General features: G+C 35.9%; 1 protein-coding gene across 2 annotated transcripts in view; it reads right to left on the bottom strand.

Annotated features, from left to right (window-relative positions):
- Nucleotides 1-3400: 3400 nt before the first annotated feature.
- Nucleotides 3401-25308, bottom strand: part of LOC124167142 (RNA polymerase II elongation factor Ell) — a 261334-nt gene continuing 239426 nt past the window's right edge. For both annotated transcript variants that reach the window (XM_046544942.1, XM_046544943.1), the window contains 6 exons: nucleotides 23695-24057; nucleotides 23241-23311; nucleotides 22837-22990; nucleotides 20637-21590; nucleotides 7273-7444; nucleotides 3401-6713 (listed from right to left, as the gene is read on the bottom strand). In XM_046544942.1, the coding sequence (XP_046400898.1) occupies nucleotides 6534-6713; nucleotides 7273-7444; nucleotides 20637-21590; nucleotides 22837-22990; nucleotides 23241-23311; nucleotides 23695-24057 (1894 nt within the window). In that variant the 3' untranslated portion in view covers nucleotides 3401-6533. The remainder of the gene's footprint in view (nucleotides 6714-7272; nucleotides 7445-20636; nucleotides 21591-22836; nucleotides 22991-23240; nucleotides 23312-23694; nucleotides 24058-25308) is intronic.

The raw sequence follows: 25308 nt of genomic DNA, 5'->3' as shown, positions 1-25308 counted from the left end.
TACCACGACAATAGTGAATCGTGCATTGGCTTCCACGATATTTACATAAAATTCCAACAGTTACGCCTTCAGTTAGATATAAATACTGAAGACTCTATTATTGAAGCTATGTATTGGATATATTTAAAGAAAATGTCACTTTCAAATGGTTCTGAGGGAGCAAGTTTTTCTTTTCATTTAATTAGAATCCCTTTTCATTCAATGAAAACGGACGGTTTCTCGGAAACGTATATGGCGAAGCAAATTTTTGCTAGCAAGGAAAAGGGAGAAAAACTGCAATAAATCGCCATATACCTAATACAATGACAGGCTCCCTTTGCTGCCTCAAAATTAACACCTATTGCTCATAAAAATAGGCAATGCTAGCAATTTAAGCACCTGAAAACTGCTACATAATTAAGTATTAATCTAACGCGTTTCAACCAATTTTATAATGCTACTCATCGAGTATCATTACAATATTTTTAGTACTTCTTAAACATGTACAGTTGAAACATAGGTATATAGGAAAACAGAAATTTACTTTTTTATCAATTATAATTATGGTAAGAGGCATGGCCACATTAAAACACTAGGTCCACTAGTGGAAATAGGCTGGCAATCTTGATTTAAATAGTGTCATTTCCTTCAACTCTTAAATGAACAGCTTCAGGTGCACCCTAGCCCCACATTTATTTCTCAACAGATTATTCAATACTAGTGATGAATGATATATCGCTGTGATTAAATTGCTACTGAAAAGCAGCCTGTGACTTAATACTTGAAATCACTGTGACTGTGGATTCAGTGAAGATAGCTCAGGCTGTGACCGAGTGTTGAGCGATATATCACTACCTGTGATTGAAGAGAAGTAGCCAACACTGCCAGTCTAAATCACTGTGATTGCGAGTAAGGTAAAGATAGTTTTGGCTGCCACCAATTGCCTAATTTTCAAGTTTATTCGTTCCTTTTGCGGAGAGCTAATTCATTGGAATTGGACAAAAATAGCAGGAAAAGCGGCGCCACGGCTGACTAATTTGAGTGATTCTCGTCAGTGATCGCTATCACAGTTAAGAATCACCACTACTAATGAGTTGCAGTCACAGCTAGGTAGCAAAGTGATTGGAATATCACAGTTTCGCTCACCACTATTCAATACTACTCCGTAGCCTCTTCCTTTACAAGCTTCTGGAGCCACCACTAGCTGCATTCCAGTCTCCATGGTGACAATATTTAATAGGGTGGTTTAGGCTGTTATGAGGTTCAGTTCAAAGGAAAATTTAGAGATCTTGACATCATCGATTCTGTTGATCATTAAGTGCTGTCTTTCAACCATAGTTCATGGAGAAAAGGAAATTATCTGACCACTGGCAATGCACCAAAACAACTGTGCATGAATCTGCAATACTAACAGCCAGAATGATGACCCCTCCTCACTCCAGCAACCTCTATTCCCATCACAAAGTTAAGATGAAAATCTACTGGCACAAATTCATTACATGCATTTCAATCTACCAGGGGAGTGCAGTAGTAGTAAGGCAGTAGAGCCACAGTCATCGAAGGGTCAGTCAGGGGCCTGAGACCTCAGAATTAAATCAAAATTGGCGGTGTATATCTCATTTTGTGAAGAAAGTGAACCTTTCCAGCAATCACTATTACCAATTAATTGAACAGTATATAATGGAGGTTGTACTTTACTTACCCTATTACTTTACTTACTATTTACTTACCCTTACTTAAACACTATTTGAATAAATCTGAAGTATTTCAGAACAACTGTTTCCTTATTGAATACATAATTAACCACTCTTGTAACAACTATGTACCTCAATTCTATGCTATTTCCTTAACCACTTCCATGTAGCTCATTACATGAAACTGAGCTTAGTTGTATGTTCAAGAATTGAATAAAACTAAGTGTTTGGCATCATTAATAGTGGAGAAAAAAACTTTCAGCTTGTGTTACTGTTTCCTCAAGTAATGCATTAGGTAGCATATTAAAATGGCCTATTGCCCGTAACAATGAAAGGGAAACGGCAAAAAATTTATGTAGTTATAACATATGTGAAATTACACAGTGGAAAAATCATTGGCTGGCTTGACTGGCATTCAAACCCGTATCCCTCTATTTCCGGCAAAGTGCTTTACCCAGTTAAGCCACTGAGGCGTCAATCCCCTCAGTGGAAATTTATGAACTATACTGAACAAGATGGAACTTTTCCTCTGAAATTTTGCATGCGCGTACAATGCAAGAGACTCTGTTAAGTTATCATTGTGGCTAGTCCTGGTATACTAGATTCAGTCAAGAGAGAACAACCCTGAGTGTTCAAAGTTCGGGTTTTGCTCTCCGGCTTGGCGAAGTGTCACATGACTTGGACTGCTACCTAATAATATGCTCAGCAGTCCAGACCATCTTGTACAATAAGAGTCCACAAATCCCACAAGTCACAGTCACAAAGAGTCCCACAGAGGGGATTGATAGCTTAACTGGCTAAAGATCTCAACTGGGCATTGGGGGATCCGGGTTCAAATCCTGGTCAAGGCGAATGATTTTTCCTCTGTGGAATTTCACACATGCATATATTGCAGGCAACTTTGTAAAGCTATCACTTTGGCTAGTCCCGGTACATTAGAATTAGTTATTAGACCTTAATATTTCAACTATTAATGATGACACTCGCTGATGAGCTAGCTCAAGGTAGAAAGCATATCTCGAGGGGGTTTACAGCTGTGCAACTTGATCAAACTTGTTTTTCTGTACAAAATATATTATTTTTCACATTTTCTCTCCAACCTTAACTTGTAAGTCAATATAAATCTGCAACAATTAGCCTGCTTCAAAGAACTTATAATGGGAATATTTGCAATATTCCCATTATATTTCTCTACTTCATTGTGCTGCTATAACTAAATTGATAAGATTTTTAATAAAATAAAAAACTGCTACAGCAATCAATACCTAGTAACAAATGGCTTATATTGATAATTGTAGTTAATTCCAAATCCTTGTAATATATCCACTGTCTCTCATTTCACATGGATTTAGTGCCCTAAGACACTCTCCCAAAATGAAATTTCATCGAGCGAAAAAGGAAATAAATGCTATATCATGGTTTCAGTTTTGTCAGCTGATTCATTCAAATGCAACTTCCATAAAATTTTCCAGTAAAGACATATTGAATCCAGAAAAAAGAAATCATCACTTGCACAAAATATGAGCTCTAACTCCATTGTTTGCAAGCACATGTGTTCTTAAGTGCCAACATTATCAAAACTCTGAATCCATGACTGCTTCAATGAAACAATTTCTCTGACAATAACAATGTAAAATGGAAAAAATCAAAGATTATTAAATAAATAAGCAAGATTTTCATCACTGCATACATATATGGTATTGAAAATGGGAAGAATAATTATTCAATTTCAATTCAAGCCCTGTTTATTCCCTTCATGACTTGTAACTGGCAAAAAGGTCTTGTTAAACCATAATAAATAGTAACATGTGAAAAGCAAAGAGAATTTTCAGGATAAACAGCTGAATATTTACATAATTTACAAAAGAGCAAAAATGAAAGTAAATTCTCAAATCTTATTTTTAATACAAAATGTTTTTTCCCAGCATGTAAACAGAAGACAATAACACATTCTTGATGGTAAACATGTGGTATCTAAAAAAAACTTTGATAAGTGCTACACATTGCATGAAAAGTTATTAGTACGATGCAGACAGAACTGAATTCATTGGCAACCTGAAATCATCATGAATGAATTCCTCTCACTGTTGAATGGCTTTCCCATTCATTTTGATAAAATTATGATTGGATAAGTATGTAGCACAAAACAGAGATATTATTTACAAAGTAAACTGTACATGTACTGCTATGGTTGACAGCAAGAATGAACACAGGCTCACTCAACATACCAACAAAATCCAACAACTCAGTGAAGTATTCCAACATAGGACAATATTAAAATGCCTAAATAAGACATGAATTTATCAATGAACTCAACATTTGGCAATAATGGCAGGAGTCTTTCTGCATGGTTACAAACAGGAATGAGCATACTTCTTCGTACATCACAGTCAGGAAAAATATATATTATATATATTTATATATATGGTGGTGACATTTCGCAACAGCAAAATGAAGATACCACATGAAGCATTCACACATAGTCACACATGTACACATTCCAAGCGTAACAGATCCACTCGCTCAACATTTCATTAGTTTTTTTTTATCACTCCAGCGCACAGCCAGGAATAACATAACATCTATTAAACAGAAGTCATTCAACCTCACAGCTTATAAATGACAAATGAATCACCAAAAATCATCGTCATGAAGACTAACGGAAAAAATTGAATTCATACCCACAGAAAGCCTGTGTTTCTTTAATCCAAATAAAGTACTCCACTGTGTTAAAATAACAATCTTCCTTTGAGTTGATCACATTTAAAATCTTAAAAAAAAAAATAAAATAAAATTGAATATAAAATAACCCAATGGAAAAGCAAAAGTAAACGGGGACGCTTATTTGCAAACTAATGTTGAAAACTCTATTTGGACCTAGATATTTTGGCACTTCAGTTTATTTCCATGCAGAAAAGTTTCATGTATATAAAATTCAACCACTTGTTTCAATAAATTCAAGTGGAAAAAAATATTTCCACCTTCTCCACACATTCATATTTTTCCCATTTGAATATTTACCGCATCTCAGACAATATTTTATGAATTACCAAGTAACACTTTTAACTTAGGCACATCATCGATGTTTTTAGCTAAAAATTGCTTAAGGCATCTATATCATTTTCATTGGGCTTAGAGAAAAAAATCTCTCGATTATGTGTACTTAAATTGGTGTCCTACATTGCACAATGCATCACTGATCATCGATTGCTTAGGAACTGAAACTGTTACATAGCTTAATAATTAACAGCTACATCTCTTTTCTTTTTAAGCATTCAGAGAACTGGTCATCAAAAATACAAATGCAAAATACAAATTCAAGCAACATCGTGGTAGGCGATATCCTTTTGAATAGAAATAGAAACGATTTCCACATCAGACCAAATACATACACTGCAATTGAATGGTCTCACAACTTGAGGAATAAAACAATGTGAGACAATCATAAGGCCTGATGAATCATCACTAACGCCCATCAAATCATACAGATATGAGATACTTAGGATTCATTTGCTCTAATCTTGCATAGAAATTCTCTCCTTATACAAAATCACCCCATTATCATTTGGGTGTAGGTCAGCAGTTTTTTTTTGTGGAAATGGAAGCAATACATGGGCAGTCCTCCCCATTTAGAATGGCATCGGACTTCCCTGTTCAGACAATGTCTTGCAACAACATACATAATAGAGGAAAACAGGTGCTAAATGATTTAAATGTCATGGTAACTGGTTCAATTTTTCTAGGGCCCACGCTGTACTTAAAAATGCCTCTTCATTCTCAACTTCCAAAATGGAATGCTCATCAATCCTTGTAAAGAAAAATGTCGCTCGCCTTGAGGGCAAACTTGATTTGTGAAAAAGATGAGGATTTCTCCGACGTTCATTAAAACAAAATAAAATAATAATCATAAGCACAACCAATTGAAAAGCTCTCACTGTGACGATCAATTAAGGCATTGAAACCATCATATCCGAGTCACTTTGTCATGCATTAATTCCATTTGCCAGCATAACGTCATCCAAAGAATAGGGATTTTTACCTTCCATTCAAAAAAACAGATTCATTCATCTTATATCACTTTGCTCACAATTGAGCCAACCCTTGATGATAACAAAAATAGGATGAGGGACTAACCTGATCACTTCTGAGTCAAACAGAAACATAAGAGCAAAACAATTATTTTCAGAGTAGGATACAATGGAAGAAAATGCTTGGCTCATATAAGTGAATACAGTGTTTTCGATCAACTGCAGGAAAAACCTCCTGTAGCCTGCCAACTGTACATTCCGAAGTACATCACATCTGCAATTTTCACTTATTTGTATATTAATATTTTTAAAACTTTTCTTTTGCTCCCAATTATGAAGTCCATTTCTGACAATAAATCCAGCACACACCACAAAAGATTAAAGCGCAACTGTTTTTATGATACTCTAAATATTTTGACAAATTATTATTTCTTTACGGCGTAAGCACCTCATGAGACAAATCTCTTCTCAAAGAAACTCCACATTCATATAAAAGAAAAAATATATGTGTGTATATATATTTATATATATTTGTAATATATATGTATGTATGTATTCCTACATTTCCGAGCATCTCAATGTCATGATTCTTTTTTTCTTTTTTTGAGATTCCTATCGTGATGTCCTCTGAAAAAAGGCAACATGGTATTTTGTTGTTGTAAAGTTTCGCTGGGAGATACAGAGCCTTGTAACCCATGGGTTCGAAATGGAGTTGGAATGACGATGATTTATATCCGGGACACAAGAGAGAGAGGGAACTGAGAGCTAGTGTAAAGAGGGCAAAAAACAAGTTTGTTTTCATTCAATAATAATAGAAAAGGGAATCACAGGATCAGTGTTTCTGAGGCTGCACACTTGCCACATGCCCAACATTGGAAGAATCATACTCAAGCACCATGCGTTTTATGTGAGACAACTTCTCGTGCAAGTACTGGAACTTTTTCTTGGCTTCAGGATATTGCTGATCACGCTGATTTTCTTGATATTCCCTCACTATTTGGTCTTTGATATTCTGCAAAAGCAAAGAGAAAAATGAAATTTTAAAACACTACAAATATTTCGATCAAGCATACATGTACGATTATATGTCAAAAGATCCATCGAAATACATAATAATATTGCGGAAGGTACAAAAACTTCTTCATACAGCAGGCCTTCATGGACAAATCGTAAACAAATGCCCATCCTAGGTTAAATCGTCATAATTTCAAGACAAGGAATCAATTTATAGAGCATCAGAGAATGTAAATGGTCTTAGGTAAAAATTGATTTCACCTACAAAATTTATAAATGTTCAACAACATAATTGATGACAATATGCAAGTGGAAACAAAATCAGTAAAATCTTACATTGCTTGAACAAAATCAGTTCCGATCGTATGCAAAATCCATCGCAAATCAATCCCATCATGAAACTGGGGTCTAATGTATAATATTATCACATGCAGTTCCACTATACATGGCCTAATACCATTTAATTTAGTATTAACAAGTCTCCAATGATTATATATAATAGAAAAATTACTAATATCACTACGCTACTCCAGGCAAAAATCAGAGATATGACTTACATTCCACTCTTCACTTCCCTCTTCTTGTTGCCGTAACCTTTCTTCTAAAACAGCAAACTTACTTGATACCCTTGCAACCACAGTATGAAGTTCTCGATATTCACTATAATCAGCATTAAAATCTGCCTTATATTTGTTCCTCTGCTCTAATGTCATGATTGTGGTGTATTCACTGCAAAGTATAATAGACATTACTGTTAGTCCACCACTAAATATCAAGGAAAAAAGTCACCTGTGTTAATCACTAGCCACAAGGTAATGCAGTCAAATTGTAGATTAGGTGGGTAAATGTTCCATAAGCAGCAGGGAAAATAAATCAGTCAATGGAAATAAAATCAGTCAATGTATCATCTTAAATAAAATTACGGAAAAAAGACTAACTTCCTGAATTTCACTAATTACACAAATTTATTGTGACCGGGGTTTCAACACATTGCATTATCATCAGGCAACTTTACAGAGATTAGGTCCTATTATTATGTTCCACTTGGTTTCAAGACAATGTATAAGGCTGGGAGGAGGGGAAAGAGAGAAAATTCCCTCTTATCACCGGTCTAAATAAACCCCTTCCCCCTATCCAAATACAATGTCTTTAAACCAAGTGGAACAGTTTAATTGGACGGAATCTCTGTAAAGTTGTCCAATGATAACATAGTGTGTTGAAACTCGGGTCGCACTACATTGTCTTAACTAGTGACATTCACGAAATTTATCTTGTTCACATAATGGAGAAAATTCACAAAATAAATCCCAAAAACCATTCATTTTGTCAAATGAAATAAGTAAAATAATCTACAAAGCTGCTTAATCCATGCCCTCATTCCACTTATCTTTATACCAACTAATAAATCCTGAGGATTCAGGCACTATATTGAGGAAACATAAGATCATCACTACGGAATCAAAAACTTGCAAATTCCACAAAATTATTGTCTTTTATTATTTTGTGGAATAGGCAAGTGGACCACGTGATAGCAAGAGTTTTTTTACTGCCAAGTCATTAGGAGTTTTAATTTATTTGGACAGCAATTAGTGGCCCTGATGTGATCTGACACGTCTCAGGACAAACTGAGTTACAGTGACTCTTACCACTATGTGCCCCAAGAGAATTTTGCCTATGCTGAACTATAAGTACTTCAATTCATTCAATAATTCGTGGCAGATGGGTGATATGAATACCTCTAAGTAAAATTGCATCTTAGGTCTGATATGCATATGGCTTTTAGATATTTATCAATTTTTTAAAACATTGTTTCTTGAGCTGATGAAATAAGAACTTTCATTGGAGAGCCTTAACATGTTCAGCGCCACTTCAGTCATATTGACCGAAACATGTACTTTCTCTTCACGCCATTTTGGTCGTTATGACCGAAGAATGAGCCTTTCTTTTGACCGCTCCTAGCACACCGTAGGTCACAGCTACTTCGGCGCTGCTTATAAGACATGACCGATGCGGCGTGCATAGCCGTATGCACACATAAACTCAAATGGAAAGGTTCTACGTATTAAAGCAAAAGAAAAAAGAAAAACACATAGGTGCAATGGGTGACTACGTCCAAAAGTCCGCGGTGGGGAAAGTGTAAAAGATTATCATTATTACCAAATTATTAATTTTTACAGAAATTAAAGGGGGAAGCTGCACCCCGTGTAGTTTCTGGAAAACTCTGTATGTATTTCGTTTAGTACACTGGCATTAGTGACCCCAATTTCTCATATACAATTTGGCCAATTTGACACACGTGCATTTTCCATGATCGGAGAAGGTAGTACATACAGCACCATCATAATTTACTTAATTTTTAAGCACTCCATTGGTTGCATGGTACATACACCCTGGTATCCCAAGCTCATAATTAAGCATTTTTTTCTCTGTGCAACAGAAAAACTTGGCCTTTCATTACTTCAACACCTTTAAGTGAAACATTTCTCTTTCAGCAGTAAGTCTCAAATTCCTCAGGATACTCCAGTATCTCCAAGGATTACTGATAAAAATTTCATCCATGCAATACGGATGCTCCTTGTTCATTTACAACACATATAACTATGTATATCAATTGCATTTCTATGGCTATTATCTAGAAATTATCATTCAAGGATTCCTTTTCTATTTTCTTAACTGTTACAACTTCTTCAGTGCATGCATTTTAAAAAGTATGTTTTTGTATGTAATCGTGTGTCATTATTTCGTAACCACTTTTTGCTGGGAATTTAAAGCCTCTGAATTTTCTAATAATTTTATGCTTATATCCACATTTGTATACTTCAGACTATACAAATAACAGAAAAAGCATTAAATTGACATATGCCTGATTTCTCATTCGTATATTGAAACTTTTTGTACAAATTACTAGCAACATTAGTGGTCAGATACATACTGGTATCTCACATGACTAGCCACGTTGATGACCTCATGACCATGATCCATTGGCAATAAGTTTCCCTTCTGGGTTTATATATTTTGGCATTTAACAACTTGTGGCCATGCTAGGTTATTCCAGATCAATGCTTTATTGCCCACAGGAATTTTTAACCAAACCATCCAGCCACATGCATGTGTGAATGTAGTTAGAAGTATGCAAATTTTCAAATCTTTTCGTTTCCTAAAAATATATGGGTTGGCAGCAAACCTCGCATGAAAAAAGAGAGATCAGGAAAGCATTTTCGATGAAAGAAAATAGTAATAAGATCATAGTGGAAAAGCTAGGGATGGAAGCACAAATAACTTTACAAATCGGACAGTGACCATTTAACCCTCTCAGTGCTATCCTTCTTCCTGGGGTACTGGCGAGAAATGCGGAGGGTATTTTCATAAAATGTAGCAACTAGGAAAAAAACAATACAAAGCTATTTTATTACATATCCATATGAGTTTTTTTTTAAGTGATGAGGTTGAACTGGTTAATATTGACAAAATATTTTTATGTTTACTGAAATAAGTTATAGCAATGTAATAAGCAGTGGTGTTGACCAAGAGGAGGGGGGTCCGGACACCCCCAAAATATAGAAAACAAAATTATTTTCTACATAAAAGAAAACAAAATATTGAAAAATCGTGAATTCACAAGATATTTCTTTAACAAATGAAGTTTTTTCGACTATGAAAAGGGTTAAAATTAGTTTAAAACCCTGTACAGGCATCCCCCGAGTTACGTATGTCTCGACTTACGTAAATCTGTACTTACGTAAGCGATAACCGTATTTCAAATGATTACGTTAATTTTCGAATGCGAGCGCGAAGAAGTAGATATTCGCCCGTACAACCTATGGTAGAAAAATATCGAATAATTATAGAGTTTTTTACGTGCTAAAAATAACAAAGTGACCCATTTTTGTCATTCCTCGAAGGAAATTTCATTAATTTCTGTAGAAAAATCGCTTATAAATCCCAAGTCAGCAATCAACGTGAAAATTTGCAGTTCTAGCGATGGATGTGGTGGCGTATGTGGTTGCGCTCATTCCTGTTCGATACAACTTGTTTTACAGCAATCTCTGAAGCGCCATCGCAAAGGTTCGACTTACGTAAATTTCGACTTACGCATAGTCTGCCGGAACGCATCTCTTACGTAACTCGGGGGATGCCTGTACTTAGTACCCTGTTATCAAAAATTTCCCCCCTGGTTTCGGAATCCCCCCGAACGGAATTCCTGGCTACGAGGCTTGTAATAAGTTATAACAATGTAATAAGTTATAGCAAATTAAATAATGGACTGCGTAAAGAGCCGATATATCGGCTTGCCGCACTAAAAGGGGTTAAATGTGAGCAATTAACTCTGATTTTTGGGGCTAGCTTATGATCGTGCTTAGTTGGCAATACTCCCCATTTTTGTGCCCCTGATTTGTAGCATATTTTGAACATTCCTCATTCACATAATTACACAGAAAAAAAATTACCTACGTAGCTACCAAACTTCGTGATCCACTTCTGAACTACATGCCTTAATTTGCATTTTCCTATGTTATCTGAGAGCTTAACTGTTCATATTTTCATACGAAACGTGCCAAAGAGATAGGTAAAACTTGTATCTTTGGATATGTGATGCACAGCCCCATTTGCACAGTTTTAGGAAGTACAGGAAGAGTTTTAACTACATGCAACTGTGTTGCCAAAAACTCTTCAGCTAAGGACATAGACTAACTGCTGTTTTATTTCCGTTGTACCAAATATTTTTTCATTTTTCATTAGCTTAATATCAATACAAACAAAATAAACACACGACATCCCAAAAAAAACAGCTACGGAAGGTGATAGACAATTTGGGACATAAATGGCCTATTTTCTAAAAATGCTGTGGCAACTTTGTGCCAATATTAATCATTTTTGTAGTGAAATTTCTAATTTGCAACAAGTCATAAATAAATCCAAGTTCCTTTTTTTTTGGAGGGTAATAGAGGGTACTATACTTTTCTAAATGGGCACACCAGGAGTAAATGGCTCTCAGGAATCTAGGGTTAATATAAGTACATACTAACTTTTGCCTCATTGTCAAAACTAAAGTTGAAACCTTGTAAGTGCAAATTTTAAAATTATTTTTACATCAAACATCATACTGTTGCATTTATTACCAGCAATATGGTCACAGTGGTGGATTTGGGAAAAAAGCTCTTGGGGCAGAAATAAATATTGTAAATAAGGCAACTGGAAACTAAACTTTAGGTGTATATTTAATTCTGAATGCATGTAACGTGCAACAAGTATCTTAAACTACACTTCATTCACCTAACATTTACTACCATTACCTAGAACTGATTTATACTTATATAGTCTGCACGAATTATACCTGGGTGTAGTTTATATCTAACCAATGATGTTTCACTGATGTATAAATTTTGATATATATTTTGCGAGGACAAAATTTCCTCAAAAGAAACAGATGGTCTCACAACAAAATTGATGCCATTCATACATATTTTAATCCCATTTTACTAAAATTTACCTTGAATCATATAATTTCTTATAACTCTACCTATAAAAGATTCTCTCACCTGTTGCAGAGCAATAATTAATGGTTATTTTGAAGTTTGGTCTTTGTTTAAAATTCAATACGGCTTATATTGAATTATCAGTTCCTATTACATACTTAAAATTAGATTTACGACCTCAAAAAAATTGAAATAAATATTCTTAAATACATACTCTCTCTCAGAATTTTGGCCAAATCATTTTTCCTGACGTCTTAATTCACCAGACTATTGCAACATTTAATTCCATGGAAATTCATTCACGCATTTTGCAAAAATGCTTAAAAATTTACAATTTTACTTCGAATAGCATATTGGTTTGTCAAATCAAAATGTATGCAGCCTCCTGATAACATTGGCCTACTAATGTATCAACTGATCCATGCTATAATTATATGAGCCACAACTTTTAGAATATGCTAACTTCTAATGTCACCTATATATCTTATTTATACTGTAAACTACCGACATACTATCAGCAAAATTTATGCAAGAGCTCCGCTCCGCTCACATGAGGATGGATATAAGATGCAACAAAATGCCATGTGTGAAATTACAAAATAAAAGTATTCCTCTTATATACAGGCAACTCTATCTTTATAATGGAGCAATTTAAAATTTTCCTAGATCAGGATGAACCTCATTCATGATTTTTTCCACCAAACAGTCAAGTTATTTAAGAAATAAATTAATTTTCTGCACTCACTGACTAGGTAAGTGAACTCTTTGAATTATTATGCACACACAATCAATTACAGTGCATGACATCATCAGTGATTCTAATAAATGAACCGTTTCTATGCGTTTTTACACATTTTAAGTTTAAAACTTCATCATTACTATTTTGTTCAAAATTGGCATTCTCCAACTTCTCCTAAAAATATAGGGGAAGTGGCAGTTCACTCACTTTACTTGAAGAGCAACTGCTGCTCCTTTATTTCTTAATTCTTATGGTGAGAAAAAATTGGAACCATGAAATATATTATGGGCCAACTCATCGAGATGAAATAGAGATAAAAATACATCTTGTTAAAATTCTCCCAATGGGCCGCATCTAATTTTATTGCTGCTTATATTACCTCTGACAAGAAGTCTAATTGAGGAAGAGGTTTGTCACTTTAAATGTGATCCTCACGACCATCGGCCTAGCATCTAGTGAGTACAGTTTCCATAAAACTAAAACCCTAATCGTAGTTGATAAAATGAAGTGAATGATGAAATAAATGATATATCAAAACAAATTTTAATGCAACAATTGGATGGAAGCAGACAGGCTATCCTAGTGGGTGTGCGCCATAGGGAAAGTGAGCCTTTGTTCTCCCCAGCAAGGAATAGATCCCTTTCCTTAATCCCTCCCTTACTTCATCCCGTCTTATCACATACGCGAGTGAAGTGCTACTTCACGAACTGAGGTAATATGAAAGTTACTGAGTAATGGATGTATCAGCATCCCACAGTAGCCATACAATAACCATTTCTATGCGGTTATTTGCAGATTTTAAGTTTACAACTTAATATTAATTACAATTTTTTTTCGAAATTTGCAAAAATTGACCTTCTCTAACTTTTTCTAAAAGTATAGGTCTTCACTTGAAGAGCTACCGCTGCTCCTAAGCAGTTTTAAGGAAGAGGGGAAGTCTGAACCCCATGATTCCCATTGCTGGCAAATTATGTTACTGGCCTAGGTATGATAGCTCAATCCAGCAGAAATCAATAATGATGGTACATAATTTAATCTTGGAGGTTAATTTTCTTAACAGTTTGTACAATATGATAACTACACATAGGCAGCAGCCACAATGAAAAATCAATGGTAATGTGAAAAACCTCACTGTTCCAGCATGTTTGTAACATAAAAACAAGAGTAAAGATGACACCCAAGTTTATGGACTCTCTCCTTCCAGAGATAAGTTACAACAAGTACTTAGGAAGAATTCACGATCAATCAACGAGATGGCATAAGAATTTATGCAATCATAATCTAGCCATAATAATGGTATTTGTTTGGTGCACAGATTGCTTTAGGTTTTAGAAAGTAATCAAAAGTGAAGAATGTCAAACAAAAAATGCTTTTCTCATCGAACTTCAAAATTAAGCCGTAAAAATAAAAAGTAAAAAAAAAAAACAAAATAATTTAAAAAATTTGTAATTAGAGTGATATCACGTAATTTTCATTTGAAATCATGGAAAGGGGTGTCGAGTAAACTTCACCATTTTATTTTTAAGTTAAAGATGATTTATCAGACAGAATCTGTCAGCTCAAAAGGAACTGGCCCAGCACAGTGCATAATACAAAATAAGTATTTTTTTCTCCGGTCATTTCAATACTAAGCATTTAGAATAGGCTATTAATTATTTTACTATGCACGCTCAACATAAGTAAAATATAAAAATAGCAATAGTAATTTTTAACGCTTAAGTAAGGCAAACAAGTTTCCAACTGAGAACCTAATCGCTCTCAAGCTTAAAAATGGAGAACTTAAAGCCATACATCTTGATTTGATATTTTGATTTCCTAGCAAAAAAGAAGCATTTAATGGTGCATGCAAGAACTATAATCAGGAGGGGACTATAATTAAAGTAATCCAGTAATTTCATAAGCCCATCAATACCATTCTTCAAGTATTATACCACTTACGACATGTTTACATGGAGGATTTTGGAAATCACTTCAGCCAGTTCCCCTTTCCACATTTAACTTCCTCCTTTGATTCCAAAAAAGACCTATTCCCTTCCTTTCTAACCATAAACCCAATTCTCTTCCTATCCCTTCCTCCGCAGTGTTTTCCTCAAGATAATTACATCTAATCTGATATTTTCAATACATGTAGCAGCAGTGATTCCCAATCACTACTCAGCTGGGAATATAAGTTTTGCAGTAAGGAAGAAATTCGTGCTTAAATTTTGAACATACTCCATTATGGTAGTTGGCAGTGGCGGATCCAGGATAGGGACAAGGGGGAAGAGGGGGGGATTCATAGAAATTCTCCCCCCCCATAGATTTGCCACTGGTAGTAAGGCATGGATGATGAAAGTAGTAAATAAATCATGGTTTGAAGCTTATGAAACGTGGTTTCTTCTTCACTTGTAACCATCAAATTTTACTCGTAAATACTGTGTGATATGATTTACTTTCAGTCGGGCATTAATTTAAAGATTGTTTTATAGACTTTATGAGTAATAATCAACACCAATGCATCAATTTTCCTTCAGAAAAAGATATGGATGATGGCTGACCCGGTTTGACAAGGAATTAATACCAATATTGAATCATGCAAACAGATTATAAGTGATCTGGACAACGTGAAAAATGATACTGTCATCTCAATAGTCTCTGATCACTTAATTAGTCATCTGATTGACAACCTTGCACACGCTCATTAAAAGACTGATGCCCATGCTATTTACAACCTCATCAATTCGAAAAAGGACAAGGTAAGCACAAAACAATTATCATATAAATGCACTATATTCCTCTAATAATTATTCATATGCTATCAAAAATTGTTTAAATGCTATCAAAATTTATTTCAATGCTCCTTTAATACTCCTGACACGTTATAAGGCATTTTCACAGATAAGGGAAGTTTGTCATGAAGACCTAAATTATAACACTAAACTAATTGAAAAAAAAACTCTCGAATATGGATACATAGAAATGCAATTCTCCTGGGAATCCAAAGGATTAGCACACTTTGATAATTTAAGTTCTGACCTATGACCAGGGGACAGTTGCACTTAGCAGGCCTCACTTCGTATACACAGCATGCTATATGGGGTGCAGTTAGGAAAAACTAAATCTATGAACTAAATACAGTACAAAGGAAAGCAATGAAACTTGTCAAGAACTGTCACATAGGAACAGGGGTCATAAGACAGCTTTTACATTGATTGGGTTGGCAGCTGCTAGAGACTGAGATTACGTGCAAGGCTTAGATTTCTTGAGCAATGAAGAGTGGATATACGTATCTCAGAATGGCATAGAGAACTGCACGTGTCCCAGTCTGACAGAGAGGATAAATGAAGAAAGATAGTTTGCCGAATGGATAGATAGGAGACTTTGTTTTCCCCTCAAATGATAATGGACTTAATTAATGCCAGGTCAAACTTGGGCTGTCCAATCTCCCACTAGGCAAAACTTCATTTTAAGTGCTGCAGAAACTAGTGACTTTGTACGCAGTCAAGCACACGGGTGCGAAGTTAAATACACATCTTGTAAGGTAAAACCCATCCCGAAGTTCGCTCTGAGAAAATGGCTTGGTGGTGTAACTGGCAAACACACCTGACCGGCAATCGGGAGATCCGGGTTCGAATCCTGGCTAAGTCAAATATTTTTTCAAGGCGAACTTCATCTTTTGGTGTATACATTTTAAATGTTCTTCAACAGGAAAACGACCAATTGAGGCATCTTGCAGGCTAGAAATTCTGATTTTTTAATTAAACTTTTTTTTCAAAAGTAAAAACTACATATATTTGCACAATAATGATTAACGCAGGAACTCTCCTAGGTGCTAGGAAAAGTTTGCGGGTTTCACAATATGGAGTAAAGTATTATTTGAAAGCAAAGTGAGAATTGATGCATAAATCTCAGAGCAGAAATAATAAAGGTACATAAGTCATTGCCCAATATAAATGTAGCATTATGAATATGTTCACAATCACCCAGAGCAAATTCTATTTGAAACAAGATTATATATTTTGTTTTCAGAAGTACACAAAAAGAACAGCAGACCACTAGACCGAAGTAGGTACCTCCTTCATTAAAAGCAAAGGTGACTGATTTCACTAACACAGCCTGAGCCAAGATGTCTAGGGGTTTTATAAAGTTAAAAAGTCAATGATGCTGTCTTCACCACAAAAATGAGCAATCTGAATTATATGTAAATGTAATATGTATTTAATATAAATTAATAACATTTAACTCTTCATTTAGGCCTTAAGACATTCCCATGGCCAATTGAAGTCTCTACTTTCCACAAAATTTCCTACACTCTGATTATCAAAGTAGGAATACAATACTATTTCCTATAAGGTGTCCCTTTCAGAGCAAAACCTAGCATCCCACAATGTGTATAAAAAATTTCCCTTTCAGAATAACTGCAAACCCATAAATATATGTACTGCAAATTAAGAAAATTGGTTAAAAATCACAGTGGAAATCCTATATGTGTCACTGCATCCACTAAAATGGCCTCATGCAGTTTCTCCTGCTCGCCCAAGAACATTATCTTTGATATCGTAATTAATTCCAGCCATAGTTCTTAAAAGACAATCTTGGAAGTTCATTTTGTATCACTCAGTACACTTACATCATCCTCTAACCTCTGTAATGCTTGTATTCTGGAAATAAGGCATTAATGTTCCCTTGTTTAACACAGTTCCGTAACAAAGATATCTAACCTATATTCATTTCAAATCATGACTTTATAGAGTTGATTTAGGCATAACATGGTACAATTCTAACATATTTTAAATTAAAACTTACTAGCAAGTAAGATTTCATGCTTCCCTAGAAAACTGCAGTGATGAACTCCTCTTTACACCAGATAAGTGAATTCTCATTGGTTTCTGGGTTAGTTGCGTCAAAGTTGATTTCTGAATGACGTTTCGTAGCCTATGCTGGCCACATCTTCAGATCAGGCCTGAGTCATACGAAACGTCATCGGTAATCAACTTCGACACAGCTAAGTCGGAAACCATGGAGAGAATTGCAATCCAGCACTACGAAAGCCTCACGCAGAAACCAGATAAGTGAATTTAATTCTGCGGACATTTTGAGTACTCATTACCCATCCACAAGGTAAACTTCTACACATTTTGTGAAATTTCCAAACAGATTAAACCTGATCTACTCTTTACAGTCATGATTTGAGACGAATTAAGATTGGATATCTTTTGTACAGAACAATGCAAACAAGGAGATATTAATACCTTTTTTCCACCATGAAAGCTCAAAAGTAATTAAGAGCCAGTCTCTCGAGAACCGGTAAAAAACCACTGATCAAAATTTTGGCAGCATTACATTCATTTACCCTGAGTAGAAACCAACAAGAATTCATGATCACTGGAAATTTTCCAAAAACCAGTTTCAATAAATTTTATATTATCATCACCTGAGAATAATACAGAATGTATTGAAACTGGTCATGCGAATAAAAAAGTTTGTGGAATATGGCTAGTAAAAGTTAAATTTGCAATAGTTAATGACTACTTTGCAATAATCAGAAATGGGTAATGACTGAGTTACTAGTGACGATAATACTTTCGCTCACTCCTACTCACAATCTTCATATTTTGAAAAAGTTAACCACGGAATTTGTAAAAAAAATCATTGATTTCTGAAAGCAATCAGTATATTTTGTATAATATGGCATCATTGAATCTAGCCCATTTACGTGCAATATTATTAACAGGAAATTTTTAGGAAAAAATTTGCCACCGAGCGCAGCAAATCTGACACACAATTAACCATGTTTCCACATGGATAAAAAACTTACAGAGGAGATAGCAGTCTCAAAGAGTAAATGGTTAGGCTATTAATTGAAGAGTATCGGGTTCAAAGCCCACGAGAGGTCTCACGCCATAAGGAGCCTGGCCACGAGTTCTTTAATGCCAAATTACATAAATAAGAAGGGAAACTCATTCTCAACAGATCAAGAATAGGACAACCCTTCAACTATCAATTAATTAAGTACTTTGAGTATGCAGTGATCATATTTGACTTTATTTCTCATTCTCACTGACAAAGCAGTCCTAAAATATATAATTACACCCGATGCTTCTGGCCTTCAACATACATCAAACAACCACACGTCAATAATTAGCCTAAAATGAATATAAATCTGTAAATTTTTCACTCATACATCAAAATAGTGTAAATGAGCAATTAAGGGAAAATTAACCAAGCTATCGTGCCAACTTTGTCATCATGTTCTGCTTGTACTTTCAACAAACAAGCCATCCATGATCCTCATAAATAGTGTCTCAATCACTCCATATCAATCAATTGCATAGTGATAGTTGCAAATAATGTCACTAAGTCATGAAGAAAGATCTGAGGTTTTCCGGCGTATGATGATGTTGAAGTTGTTTCAGTTTTCCCACCAGATGAGGTTCTCCATCTCTGCTGACGTTTCGATGGGCATCAGGGCTGATGACGATGGATGACACGACCATCGAAACGTCGGCAGAGATGGAGAACCTCATCCGGTGGGAAACCCGAAACAACTTCAACATCACTAACAAGGAGACATCGCCAAAGTGATGTTCGGGATCTGGATGCGGATGTTATTTTCTAAAACTATATAGGTAAGATAGAAAAAGTGTCACGGCTTTCTTCCACATAGGCCCGGTTTCGAGAGATATTCGCATGTAAAGATTTCGCGCAGCATGACGTCCCTTGAGTATGCACTCCCTCCCTACAACGGCCGTATATAATTACGAAGAGAGAAAAAATACTGCCGACACTGGGACTCGAACCCTGGATACCAACTACAGGTTAGGGGACTAACGCCCTAGACCGCACCGCCACAGCCGTAGTTGGGAGAGAGCGCTTACTCAAGGGATGTCATGCTGCGCAAAATCTTTACATGCGAATATCTCTCGAACCCGGGCCTATGTGGAAAAAACCATGACACTTTTTCTATCTTACCTATATAGTTTTAGAAAATAACATCCGCATCCAGATTCCGAACATCACTTTGGCGATGTCTCCTTGTAAGTGATATTCCACAAAAATTATTTTAATTCACTGACCAAGGTTTAAACCCTTAACAATTACACTATCAAGGCATCATCAGATGGTATCAGAACCTTGATAATAAGTTGAAACAAGCTGAAACCTAGATAAGTAAAATTAAATTTTAATATAAAATGAAAACTTATTTGGGAAATTACTACAAATATCTTTCAGATTTTATTTAGGAACACAAACTTAGAACCTCACTCTGTTTCTAGGTCCCACAGAAATGTTAAAATAAGAGAGATATTATTGCTAAATGGATAGGAGGAGGAATTCATTTTTCCCCAACCATAAGGACTTTGATTAATGCTCAATGGGACTCAGTAGTCACACATCTCCTTCTCTTTCCTTTTTTATTCTGTAAACAGCTGGTGTCCTAATATCCCAGGCCACCACATGCCAACTGAGGCAGTTTTCAAAGTAATATGTAGGTATACTAATTGAAATTATCGCCAAATATTGTACTCCAGTTCCAAAAATTGAAGCCCAGGAATGTGTTACAAGCAATTTTACAAAGAGGTAGTTCATCTTAGGAGTGCCTCTAGACAACTACTGAAAATGATGTCAGATATGTCAAAACTGATTGAGTGAATATAGTGGAAAATTATTAAGCTATGCCTCTTTCTATAATTATGGTAAAAAATAAAATGAATGCAATACTCACGTAAGGTAGTCTGGATATTCTGAAGATGCCCTATCACTTTCCACCTCCGCTTCTCTCACTTCAGCACTTACGATCACACGACCATGGCCGCCCCCCCTGCCACTAGGGGCGGCCGCACTCACACGCTCTTGAACCTTGCTATAACCTTGGAACCTTGGTCCTTCGGGACTTGACGGAGCACACCTAGCCACTGACTTGTTGCTTGACCAACCGTGATTATTCGATGTGGTCTTATCCCGCACGCTCTCCGACACTTCAACACTCCCCCTTCCTTCGTCTCCGACCCCATCCACTCCCCCCACCCCACCACCGCCACCACGACCACCACTCCGGCACACGGCTGCAGCACTGCCCTCTGGGCTATGGGACAATCCCGAGGCACCCTGCACCACTGTAACACTCTCACCAGATACTTCCTCCCTCGGAGGCCTGGCCGTTGTTGCGGCACGGCATCCGTGGGCCGGGGATGAGTGCCGCTGATGCCGCGACGAAGGAGGATGGTGCCCTGGGCTGCCACCGGCGGACCGAGCCTCAAGAGGAGGGGGTCTGCGGTTTGCTGGGTCCAAGCGGTTTCGTTGCGGCTGTTGCTGAAGTGTGCTGCCACTGACATTGTTACAATTATTCATGATGCTGTTATTAAAATTATTGTTACTACTGGCTCCCCCACTATTGTTACTGGCAGTCACAGAGTTGGACGATGGCCACTCGCTCCCCGTTGTCCTTTTGTAGTGGGAAATGCGTTGCCTCTTGGTGATGATACCGTCGGCACCATCGTAGTAGCCGGGTCGCTTGGCACCCGGGGCGCCCTCCAAGGGGGGCAGGCGTCCATTGGCAGGGGAGGGGGCAGCAGGAGAAATGGCGGGAGGGGGGCTGCCGGGGTGGGTGCTTGTTGGAGAGTGGCCACTACCTGAACTGCCATCGCTGCCTGGGGGCGTCAGGTTCTGAGGCTTGCGGCTGAAAAAAGGGAAAGGAATTTGCTTGAGACTAACAAGAGGAACCACTGCATATAATGGCGAGTGGAATAAATACATGTAAACACGTGTACCTATATAAATATGTGAATAAACATAATTGCATAGTACATAATTAATGTACAAGTTTGTAAATATATATGCTTCACAGAATCTTGTTCAGAGGATGCATAATTCCTCTACAACTGATCAGGTTTCTTTATTTTTTGTAATATATTACTTGATTAGAATTTTTGCTGTCATTTTTAAATTATTAGATCATAACCATCTGACCCTTGTTAACAATCAACTGTAACCCAAATATAAAATTTTACATTGAGAAAATAAGGATGTTTGATTTTCAAACTTGAGATACAGAAAATAATGACAATACGTATACATTTTGTCAATTTAAAGAAGTTAGTTAAGTTTCAAACAAGCAATATATCATGAAAAAAGACTGGTTGAGCGGGACTAATGCAATTTTTAAGAACTTTGGAAATCAGAATTATTTTGCATCAACTTATAAGTCAATACACAACTACAAATTAAATAACGAGTTGATCACAGATGAGATAAAAACATTTCATTACAAAGTAATAAAAATTACTTTCAAAACAAATATCAGATTTATCTCCAAATCTTTCAGATTTTATAAAGCCTCAAGCTTAGTTAAATTCTACGACCATATATTAAAAAACATACATGTAGGAAATTTTGACAGGCTTTGCTTAGCATTTCAAAAAAATTGCACTGAAATATATACAATTTACTGAAACCTTGGAGCACAAGGCAATGTTTTGCTAAATAGAATTAACTAAAATTTTGAGCCTAAATAAACATTTATAGAAAATTTCACTGATATAAAACAATGCATCAGAAACTGGAAAGCCAATTCATGGTAAAAAAAAATTAAATATAGTAGCTGAGATTGATCACAGGACAACATATTAAACAACTTATTCATATTGAAAATTGGCTTCAGTTAGTTCCAGATAAGGCGAGATCGTGTTTCACAGTGAAAAAATATCCAAAAATGTGTCACTATTCAGATTTTACTAAGTTTGAGCAAATAAAAATCATTCTTAGGTTTGTTGTGTAGCTATTTCAGAATGGATATGAGATATACCGATTATAGAGTTATGCAGACAGGAAAAGTACAATAGTTAGCTATTTTTTGGATGTGTTTTCACAGTAAAATTTTGCAAATGTTAAAGACTCATTGATAATCAAAACAAAGGCTCACTGACCGTTTCAAGACTTGTCTATCCTGCTCAGAATAGAAAGGCCAATCCTCTTGCACATCATTCCATAAACTACGAATTAAGTGGTACGTGTTGCCGTTCATATATGCTACCTGCTGCAAAGCTGATACCAGGGCATTCTTCTCACCCCGAAATCCCTCTGCAATGGACATCATACAAGATATTTACTAATAAAACTCACCCAAAACTCATATAAAAAGTCTTGCAATGCTTGTAAGGATATATCAAAGCAGATATGAATAATAACCTATGTTGAAGAGCTAAGAAAATGATCATTAAAAGCTTCAAAAAATTTATCATCAAAAAGTACTCTATTGAGATATTCAAAAAGAAAATAAATACAAATCACTCCAGAATTAGAAATTAATACTATGATACTGTGTACTTACCTCTCCTGATTCTATCATACAGTTCTGGCTTCTTGAATGCCCTCAAGGCTAATAGATGAATCAGTCTTTCCCTGCAAAGACAAAAAAAAAGAAAATGAATTTTCACAAAAAATATACTCATGTTATCAATTTTTGTTACAAAGCAACATAGTTGCCATCAGTAAGCTCAGTATAAGATTCGGATGAGTTAAGGTGATGGTGAGGCTACAGCGCAACAAATAACGTGTATCCTTAACAAAGATATTCACAAAAGATAAGAGGGTAGCAACATTTTTATTTTCCGAAACGGAAAGGTATCAAAAAGTAAAGCCTGAAGTTATTAGCAAATATTTAGCCGATTTTAATCCATCAGACAATTCTGCACTTTGGCATACAAAACAATATATATCCTAACAAAAGAATATTACCACAAAAAATTCCACGGACACAAAAAAATCATGAAAGATCAACGTACTTGATGGGCCTCTTTGAAATATCCTGATTTCCCCCACTGCTGCGCTTGTTGGCCCCGCCCATCATCCTCCCAAGGCCTGGAATACTCGGGCCATTTGATATGCGGTTTTCCATATGAGGATTCCCTGCATCCATATGGTTACCATTGCTGCCGATATTGGAAGATTCATGGCGGGAGAATGAGTTGGCACTACTGCTGCGTGGCTTACCGGCCCCCCCACCACCCACCGCCGCGGCACCAGGGGGGGGCCCTATGGCCCGGTATGGGGGAGGCGACGTTTCCCTCTTGGGTAGCGCCCCCATGCCCTTCTTCACTTTCACCTTGCGACCAATGTCTGGTCCAGAAGCCTTAATCACTCGTGTGCTGCAAAGGAATGGTAGAATAACAATAATTTTAATTAGAAATGAAACAAAAGAAATTGCCAACAGTCTTCATCACAACAGAATCATAAATACATTGAAAAAATAATTTAAAATACTGTACTTGGAGGCATATAAAATGCACCCTCATTTCAGTTTCGCCCGCACAAGAACTTAATAATAATAATAATAATAATAATTTATTTTGTCTAGAGACCTTACAGCAAAAGATATAAGACACGTCATGAAAGGAAAAAATGCATATGTATATATATAATAGATTATAAATAATTGTATGATCACAGGATATTAATACTTAATTGGAGGAATCAAATAGGTATTCGTTAACAGAATAATAATTCTTCTCATGAAGAAAAGATTTTAACTTCCTTTTGAATGACTCCATTGACTGAATTGATTTCAAATGCGCAGGAAGTTTATTATAAATTCTGAGGCCCAGCTCGCGTGGGCCCAGCTTTGATCTGTTAGTCCTAATGGAATGATAATGAAGGTTATTACAATTCCTAGTTACATATTTGTGAACATCACAATTGAGCATAAACAAATCAAGATTATAACGTACAAAAATTAAAATTGATAATAAATATACACACGGGAGTGGAAGAATGTTAAGTGCTTTAAAAATAGGCTTGGAGGGAGCATCAAAAGGTTTTTTTGCAATGATTCTAATTGCACGTTTTTGTAATGTGAACACCTTGGAGGCATGAGGGGATGAGCCCCAAAAAATTATATTGTATGACATTCGAGAATAAAAGATACCGTAATACAATGTAAGAAGAATATTTAAATCAACAGAGTTCCTAAGGTGTCTTAATAGATAGCAGATTGAACTTAGTTTGTTGGCTAAGAAGTCAATATTCATCTCATAGGACATATTACTACATAAGTATGCACCAAGGAATTTTGTGTGGGACACATTCTCTTATGTTGCATTATAAACATTCTTTAGTGTTTTTTATATCATTTCAACGTTTGTTTATGCCCATATACAGGATAGTTAGCCTAATTGGGGCAGCCGCTTAATTGGGGCAAAGTGCACAAGTCCCGATATGTCCCAATTAACCGGAATCTACTGTAATAACAGTAACTACAATATTCTTAGATTGAATAATAAATATATATTAGTAAATATGATAGAGTCTTGAACATTATCTCAAGGAGGTTGAGCCTTAAAGTATAAGACACAGGTGATTATTTTGAGCTATTATTTTGGAAAAAAGAAATATACATGTAA

This window comes from Ischnura elegans, chromosome 10 (genome assembly GCF_921293095.1).
Source record: "Ischnura elegans chromosome 10, ioIscEleg1.1, whole genome shotgun sequence".
Lineage (NCBI taxonomy): Eukaryota > Metazoa > Arthropoda > Insecta > Odonata > Coenagrionidae > Ischnura > Ischnura elegans.
Note: the sequence above shows the minus strand (reverse complement) of the source record. Positions and strands in the feature narration are given on the sequence as shown.